The 9,760-nt window shown below is 30.5% G+C and overlaps 1 protein-coding gene across 1 annotated transcript in view; it reads right to left on the reverse strand.

Annotated features, from left to right (window-relative positions):
* Window positions 1–9,760, reverse strand: part of LOC107717225 (low-density lipoprotein receptor-related protein 1B-like) — a gene marked incomplete at its 3' end in the record, with an annotated part of 268,070 nt that overhangs the window by 20,646 nt on the left and 237,664 nt on the right. The window contains exons 68-74 of the mRNA XM_016523907.1: window positions 9,282–9,523; window positions 8,883–9,106; window positions 8,704–8,810; window positions 7,315–7,377; window positions 6,465–6,494; window positions 4,314–4,487; window positions 1,146–1,271 (exon numbers count right to left, since the gene is read on the reverse strand). Of these exons, the coding sequence (XP_016379393.1) occupies window positions 1,146–1,271; window positions 4,314–4,487; window positions 6,465–6,494; window positions 7,315–7,377; window positions 8,704–8,810; window positions 8,883–9,106; window positions 9,282–9,523 (966 nt within the window). The remainder of the gene's footprint in view (window positions 1–1,145; window positions 1,272–4,313; window positions 4,488–6,464; window positions 6,495–7,314; window positions 7,378–8,703; window positions 8,811–8,882; window positions 9,107–9,281; window positions 9,524–9,760) is intronic.

Below are 9,760 nucleotides of genomic sequence, written 5' to 3' on the forward strand. Positions count from 1 at the left end.
AACTCTTCATATATATATATATATATATATATATATATATATATTAATGCAACTGAATGTAATTAATGCAACTGAACGTAAAGAGTGTTTAAGCTCTAAAAATGACAAGAAACTATTTTTATGAACCAGTTTTATTTATTTAAAATAAATGAATTTAATTTAAATTGTAAAATACAAAGTATCAATTTTGAATTGATAGATTTTAGTAAAGATTAATATTGATTACATTTATTTGTTACAAAGCACTTGTATTCATTTGTTGTGTACTGGCAAACACAGTAATACACATAATGATTATATTCTAAACTATATATTAATTCTTGCTAAATTCTTGTTTTATACAGACAAATTTATAAAGACCCAAAGACTCTTTTTCAAAATGTATTTTATTTTATTTTTTTCAAAATGAACTATTAGCTCATCAAGATGTATGGAAAACAAAAATGCAGAAAGTTGTTGCGGTAACTGAATTTTTTTAAAGTGTCCTTTTTCTAAAATGTTTGTTTATTTATTTATTTAATCATTTGTGTGTGTGTGTGTGTGGGGGGGGGGGCATACTTTTTATATTTATTTAGATTTTTCAACTATTTGATGCATGAAAATATGTATCTGCAAGTTATATTTTGATTTTAGATTTCTTTGATCAGTCTTAACATTTCATTTTTTTTGTATCAAAAATTTATATTTATGTTGTTATATACTGTATATTCTGCTTGTTTCTAACATGCAAGTTTTATATCTTGTTTTGCCTCATTTGTTGTATATTGATACATTTTAGAATGTATAAATAAATAAATACACATAAATAAATAAACTATACAGTCCATTAATTATTGTATGGTTCTAGGCTACATCTGACTAAGGTGGTTCAAAGATACAGAAGGCTCGCTTTAGCAAGTACCGCTAATCAAATAAGTCATCCACTCTGACTGAATCAATACTAGCAACACAATCGCTGTCTTTTTTTAGCACACAGGCTTCAGATGTATTGCGTGTGTGGGCAAAGGGCACATAATAGTAAACACTTCAGTCAAAATCACTCAAGTGAAACATTTGAGTTTGACATGCCGGGGCCTCTCAGGGTCGCGCTAGCGCTCTGTTAGTGATGTAAGAGCATCCTGCCGAGTGCGTTTTGACAGATGTACCTGAGATGTTGGTGTCCGTGCAGGTCCTGTTCAGCAGAATTTTCCCCTCAGGACACACACATCTGGCCCCGCTGGGGTTCAGGAGACAAAGGAAAGCGCAATGCATCTTTGCACATGGGTTGGACACTGAGAGAGGAAGAGAAGAGAAAATGAACCTAAAATGGGATTTTTTTTTAATTTCAAATGGGTTCATTAGGATAGAACATGTAGAGACACAGATTCAAAAATCTGTTGAAACTAAATGTAAAAAAAAAATATATATTTAGTTAAATTGATAATAAAATAATACAAATAAACCAGTTAAAAATTGTGCATTCCAGTAGCAAAATATTAACTAAAGTTTAACATATATATATATGTAGCAGTTTCCTTAACTCATGGGTGACACACTAAAAAAGAGAGGAAGAGAAGAGGAAATTAACATGCATGGAATATATAATGCTTTCTGCTCTTTTGAATGGTTTAAATTGACAGTTCGAGTAAAAGTTCCTGGTCCAAAAAACAAAACCAAAAAAAAAAACGTAATGAAACCAGTTCAAAAAGTCAGTGAATCTTTAGTGTAGCAAAATATTTAGTAAATTTTTTTACAGCAAAACGAAAAGCGAAACAAAACGTAATGAAACCAATTAAAAAAGCCAGTGAATCTTTAATGTAACAAAATATTTAGTTAAATTTTTACAGCAAAACGAAAAAAAGCAAAGCAAAACAAAATGTAATGAAACCAGTTCAGAAAGTCAGTGAATCTTTAGTGTAACAAAATATTTAGTTAAATTGTTACAGTAAAACAAAACGTAATGAAACCAGTTCAAAATATCAGTGAATATTTAGTGTAGCAAAATATTTAGTTACATTTTTACAGCAAAACGAAAAAAAAATAATAATTTTAATGAAACCAGTTAAAAAAGTCAGTGAATCTTTAGTGAAGCAAAATATTTACTTAAATTTTTACAGCAAAACACAATAAAACGTAATGAAACCAGTTCAAAATATCAGTGAATATTTAGTGTAGCAAAATATTTAGTTAAATTTTTACAGCAAAACGAAAAAAATCAAAGCAAAACAAAACATAATGAAACCAGTTCAAAAAGTCGGTGAATCTTTAGTGTAGCAAAATATATAGTTACAACAAAACAAAACAACAACAACAACAAAAAACATAATTAAACCAGTTAAAAAACAGTGAATCTTATTGTAGCAAAATGTTGAATTAAATTAATAAATCAAAACAAAACAAAGCAGAGTAGAATGTAAATAAACAAGCAAAATAAATAAATAAAAATCAATTCAGAGTGTAGAAAAACATTTAGCTAAATTATGAAATAAAATATATATATGTAAAATAAAATAAATAATAAAATGTAAACAAATGTAGCAAAATGTAAAATTATAAAAGGGTCGTTTGCATATGGTCTTAAAGGTACAGTAGGCTGTTTAATTCTAAGGTGCCAGAGAGAGTAAAAATTGTCTAAATTACAGGGCAAAAAATATTACATGTGGAGATCAGAGAAACATTATGCTACAAAAGAGCAGAACATTGCGTCTTTCATACCGCCAGCATAATGTTCGCCAGAAAGATGAAACTATCCTAGCATATAACAAACTATCTCTCTAAAAGCTTTTAGTAGGTGGTGTAATGTGTGCATGTGAGAGATATTATTTGTTTGTTTTTTTTATTTTAGCTTTTGCAGGTTGTTTTGAAGAGCATCTTCAATAAAGCTTTGCAGAGTAAAAGCACATCAGGGAGTGATGACACTTCCCATTACTCCAGCACAAAGACAAACAACGCAGGCTAAGATCCCTCCATCCCTCCTTCTTTATAACGGAGAGAGAGATCAGCGGTGGATAAGAGGAGAGAGTACAGTGAAAAATCGTAATGGAAGGAAGAGGAATGAAAACACGCATAAAGAGACTAAAGGATAAATTGGAGAAGGGTCACACCGGTCACAAAACAGGGAAATAAACTTAAAAGACTCCAGAATATAAATCCACAGCTGCTGTCAGAATGGATAAAACTGACAAAAAGAAAGGAACGTTTATAACAAATTAAAAATGTTCTATGAGCAAATAATGTGGAATGGAGTTGCACTTTTTTTTTTTCCCCAAAGAAAATATTTTTACATGTATATAAATAATTGTCTTTAGTAATAGACATACTATGATTAATATATAAATCAAATGTATAATATACATAACATTTCCTGTTTAAAAATGTATACACACACACTCACACTAATAAATATCAATAATATTAAATATTTAAATGTAATACAGATTAACATAAAATTTCAATTCCTAATATATATATATATTTCTATTTTACAGCAGTTGCATTGTTATATTAAAAATAAAAATATATATTTATATAACTTTAAAAGCACAAATTATTTTAAATATGCACATCAATAAAATACAATCTTTGGTAACAGATTCCTAGATACTACAGCAGGTTTATTTGATATATGATTATTATATGACTATTTGCAATATTAAATATGCACAAAAAATGTATTCTTAATATTTTTAATATTTATCAGTACATTTATTGTTGTATAAATACTACATTTTACTTTACTTTACTTTACTAATGTGCACTACCAAATCGTGCAAAATAAGACGAGATACATTTATTCAGAATATAAGTAGGGCCAGATTTTGATTTAATTTCATGACTTCAAAACATCAGAGACTCCATATTTTCAATTGCTCTTCTGCAAATCTAACAAAACACAACATTTCATTCATCTGATTAGAGCCGGTAATTGTATAATAAAAACATTTGACAGTAATATGTGATTGTAATAAGCACTAGCTGGCCACAGACGAGAAGTCCAATCAGATTTCAACAAACTAAACATGAAATTAAACTCTGACGGCTGCCAAAGAAATCTCACACTGGAACGGTCCTCTGGAAGATGCACAGCCATAATGGTTTTAAAGGGAAATTTGATTGAAAAATTTAACTTCTGTCATCATATAATAACTCTAATGTCCTTCCAAACATGTATTTTTACATTTCTGCTCATTATACCTTTTCGTTTTTATAGAAAACAGAAGCTTAGCTTGTGTTTTCCAAGGAAAAACAAAGTCATAAGGTTTTGAAACAACATGAGTGTGAGTAAATGTTGACAAAAGTCATCCTTTTCGACTGAGACACATTTTGGGACTCACCCTCCTGTTCTTTGTACCGATGGAAGGCCAAGATGCTAGACGCTCTCTCCACACCCAGACTGAGCTTCTCGGCAGGTGACTTCCCATATTTATGAACCCTGAAGACGTCGTGCTTCATGCCGACCCCGTAGATGTAGTCCTCAAACAGGTCAATTCGGAAGGGTTGAGAAATTCCTGAAACAAAACAAAGTAAGTTTCTGTCGTTCATTCACACTGAATATATTTCATGTACAACTGTGAGAATGCATCCAGATTCAATAATGCAAAACAAAACAGCAATGTTATTTGAAAATGTCACAGAGTAGAAAAACACAATCCCTCTTAAAGTCCCTGTAAAGTCAATTCTGAGAATTGTTTCTGAATGCATTATAAATGTTACAAATGTATTGCTGAAACACATTACAAAGACTGTGAACTATGTAGTACTGAATAGTGGAGTTAGACCGTTAAACAGTTTTTCACCAATTCTGTGTTCAGGATTTTTTGGGCGGGGCTAAAAAGGGGGTTCGATGACACTGGAGTCCCCGAGCCATGGCCCCCCCAAGCCATGGCCCCTCCCCTAACACTATAACTAGAGTACATTCGCATCAGTTCACCTGCTCAATCGCGAGTTGTCAGTACCGTTAGTAACACACAGCCTACACACACACAGCTAGCTAGCTATGCTTTTTTGTCACTGAAATGCGTATTTCCTGGTTGCGGTAACGTACAAAACAGCTTAACAATAACAGTCCTTATTTAAATTTCCTAATAATGATTATATCAAAAAGAGCCACCTTGATGGAGAGCTGAGGATCACCACCAAAACCCACCTGTGCAATGATAATTTTACACCGGATAAATGTATAAACTTTTATTGGAGAAAACTGGGATTCACTGATAATCCGCTGTTACTGGTAAATGGGGCCGAACCGACTATTTCCCGCCTCGGCCTTCATCCTCCCAACCCCGCCGACAACTAGTGCCATCGTCGGCAGTACGTGCCCACCACTGAGTGTAAGTTAACTTGTGTGCTTGTGTGGTTTCAGCGCAAAAAGCGGACACGCCCCCAGCGTTTGAGAGCAGAGGATACCGCCCATTTTTTCAAGATTTTGATCACTTATTTTATTTACTTGGCGGATTTTTTCATCATTCAAATTTGGCTGAGTGGTTAATAATACATTTTTCTGTGGTGTGACAAACTAGATATAGACAATTACATTATAAAATGTTATTACAATACAATTATATTACATTATATAATTATATTAATTTAATTATACATAATTATAAATTATTATCTGAAATATAAAATTAATATAACATAATTATAAAATGTATATATTATATGATTTATATAATACAATTAATACAAATATAAGATAAAATGTTAATACTATTATATATTATTATTTCAAATATATAATTATCATATCATTAAAACAAATATAAAATAAAATATTAATTAGCGTATATACATCAATATATATAATATACATAATTATATATAAATTACAATAAAAAAAGACAATATGATTATATTATTTTAAAAATATTATAAATAAATAACAAAGCAAAAAGTACATTTAAAAAAAGCAAAAGAAAAGATGAAAAACAAAAACATACAAAAAGACAAAACCAAAACACCACAAACAAAATACAAAAGAAAAACAAAGCAAAAAGTGAAACAAAACAAAAGATAAAACAAAAGAAAAAAAAAAAAAACCAAAGCACAAAAAGACCAAAATAGAGCAGAGGATACCGCCCATTTTTTCAAGATTTTGATCACTTATTTTATTTACTTGGCGGATTTTTTCATCATTCAAATTTGGCTGAGTGGTTAATAATACATTTTTCTGTGGTGTGACAAACTCAGAACACATATTTAATATTGCCTTTAGATGTACTTTAAGCATAGGGTAAAGGATATTCAAGTTCGAGGCCCAGAACTGAGAAAAAAAAACAAAAAAATCTCTGTTCCAAAACCTAGTGAGTGGCATATATAGACAGCATTTTAAAGCATCATAAACATGGCCCCTACATTCCAAAAAGCAGACAGCAAAATTATATTGTGCTTTAAGATATCCCATTTTGCACTGCATTTGCATTTTTTACTTAGCAAAGGAAGCAATTTCAGAATGCATTGCAATAAATCTAATAGAAAAATTTCACCAAAGATGGCAGATGAGTAGAGAGAAATGACTAACAGCAAAACAAACAATCAAAACAAAAAGAAACACAAAACAAATGAAAACAAAACAGCAAACCAAACAATAAACCAACCAAACAAATGCACAAAATAAAACAAAAAACAAAACATCAAACTGTAACAAAAACAGAAACAAACAAAATAAAACTAAACAAAAACATTTCCTGGAACATCAATGTTCAAGTAGCAACTTAACTAATTAACAAAACGAAAGGTATTAGATTAAAATCAAAACAAAAATTTTTTTAATTGAAGCACCTAAAATAATCATAAACCAATTTCTTTATATAAAAATGGAATAGAATGTCATTAAGGTTGAATGATTTTGATGCACTTCCTTCTAAGTTGGCTTAGAAAGTAGCTGTCTATGTCGACAGCAGACAGTTAACTAGGTTTTGCAAGAGTTTTGGATTCAAATTCACCCTCAACTTTGACGCTTTCCCTAAAATAGCATTTTTCCAATCACAGTCTGAGGGAATCGAAATAGAAATCTGTGAGTTTATATAAACTACACTCAGCTTAGCTTTTGCAGCCCTTCACATGTTGGAATCAAGGGCTGGCCTGAGCTGAAGGTGTTTTTTTTTTTAAACGAACTAAACTAAACTAACGACTAAAAACACATCTGTTCCACCTTTATTTGACCCTCTAACTCTAGCACTTTCTATTCTATTTTAATTCTACTTTATCTATATTTATCTTCTTTTTTTATTAAAAAAAAAACACTAGCTTTCTATTTTTTCTATTCTATCTACTTGTTTTTCTTTGTGTATGTGTGTGTATATGTGTGTGTGTATAATATATATATATATATACACATCTGAGACAGCTCAGAGTCTGACCAGTACAGCCGCTGGTTGTAATAGTCAATTGCAAGTCCTGAAAAGATATAGACAATTACATTATAAAATGTTATTACAATACAATTATATTACATTATATAATTATATTAATTTAATTATACATAATTATAAATTATTATCTGAAATATAAAATTAATATAACATAATTATAAAATGTATATATTATATGATTTATATAATACAATTAATACAAATATAAGATAAAATGTTAATACTATTATATATTATTATTTCAAATATATAATTATCATATCATTAAAACAAATATAAAATAAAATATTAATTAGCGTATATACATCAATATATATAATATACATAATTATATATAAATTACAATAAAAAAAGACAATATGATTATATTATTTTAAAAATATTATAAATAAATAACAAAGCAAAAAGTACATTTAAAAAAAGCAAAAGAAAAGATGAAAAACAAAAACATACAAAAAGACAAAACCAAAACACCACAAACAAAATACAAAAGAAAAACAAAGCAAAAAGTGAAACAAAACAAAAGATAAAACAAAAGAAAAAAAAAAAAAACCAAAGCAAAAAAAACCCAAAATTAAAAAAAATTAAAGCTAAAAAAAAAGAAAAAAAAAACCAAAACACCACAAACAAAATACAAAAGAAAAACAAAGCAAAAAGTGAAACAAAACAAAAGATAAAACAAAAGAAAAAAAAAAAAAACCAAAGCACAAAAAGACCAAAATTAAACAAAATTAAAGCTGACAAAACAGAAAAAAAGCAAAAAATAAGCAAAACAAAAGATGAAAAAAGTGAAAAAAAAAACATACAAAATGAGAAAACCAAAACACCACAAACAAAAATAAATAAATTAAACAACAAAAAGCAAAAAATAAATGATATTATATTATATTAAAAATATTAAATATTAATAATAACATTATAATAAATACTGTAATTTTTGTTTATTTATTACAATTTTATATTAATTAAATATTATTTTTCTTGGTCACATTAGTGAAAACATTTGTCTTACATTTATTCATTACATTAAAAAAAAATGAAATGTTTCTATTACCAGAAAACTAAAACAACATTAGGCCTTTCCATTAAGAGTAGCAAGAATTTCACCTTGGAATATTGTACACATGAAATAGTTTCACTCAAACTTTATATTTTATAATGGACTTCACTTTTAGATGACTGAAATGACATTCTTACCAGGACGTTTTTGGTGCTTCACATTTTAAGTGACAGTGACAGACATGTTGAAATGCTCCCTTTTAGCGTAACATTTGGCACATGCTTTTTGTGAGTCCCATATTTTACATTACAAAATATTTTAAAGAGGATGACTGGCACGCAAGAATCTCACCCGTCGGTCTACGCAAGTTCCTCTCCAGCAAAATGCGACGCAAGGACCCATCCATGGCGGCCTCTTCAATGTGAGAGTGGTCACCAATCACAGTCCAGTAGACCATCCTAAAGAACGATGGAGGATATCATACACATGTTGCCTGATACAACAGCCAGGACTCAAAAACAGACACTTACCCGCATACAGGGTTAACAGTAATAGCGAAAGGTTCCCCGTCAATGTCTGTGATGAGCCGGGTGCAGTTGGGACCCCCCAGCTGTCCCACGTTAATGGAGTAGCGAAGTCGGCGCCAATGTGCCGTATAGTAGCTGAACCAGTGCATTCGGGAGTGATCCGTCCAGTACAGGTTCCCCGTCACCCAATCGGCCGAAATGTCCCGGGGCCTCCGGAAGTCTGGACACTGCAAATATAGATCGTAGTGAAGTTTCAAAAGTGCTTTGGTAAGATGTTACCATGCTGGTTTCTGTGGTTTCCTGAGGAAAATTTCAAATAGAATCTGAAAGAATTGTTAAAAAGTTAGAGGTTCAATGTAACAGAACTGTTGAAATCGGTCTTATTAGTTGTTATTGACTTACTATGACTCCACTGTTTGATGTGATTGGGTTTCTGTCCTGGAGGTCTTTGTAAAAGATCCCCCCGGGGTTAAACTGAGTGGCCCACACAAACTTGTGATGGTGAAATAGCGCGTCCATGCCGATGATGCGAGCGCTGTCTGAGATTCGGGCCAGTTGAGTGTGTCCGTGAGTTTGGTTGTATGGATACACAAAACTGCCAATTTCGGTGTCATTGGCTACATAGAGGATCTGATCTTCTGGTCCTAAGCACAGAGATATAGGAGTAAAACAAATTAAGTAAACAAATCAAATAAAAGCAAAGCAAGCCCAGGGAAAAACCAAAGCAAACAAACAAATAAATCAATCAAAACACAGCAATGAACGAAACAAAACACCACATAAAAACAGACCAACAGACCCCCCCCCCCCCCCCCACAAAAAAAAAAAAAAAAAAAAAAAAAAAAAAAAAAAAAAAAAAAAAAAAAAAAAAAAAAAAAAAA

Source organism: Sinocyclocheilus rhinocerous, unplaced genomic scaffold, assembly GCF_001515625.1.
Source record: "Sinocyclocheilus rhinocerous isolate Xijiao unplaced genomic scaffold, SAMN03320098_v1.1 scaffold4043, whole genome shotgun sequence".
Classification (NCBI taxonomy): Eukaryota; Metazoa; Chordata; class Actinopteri; order Cypriniformes; family Cyprinidae; genus Sinocyclocheilus; species Sinocyclocheilus rhinocerous.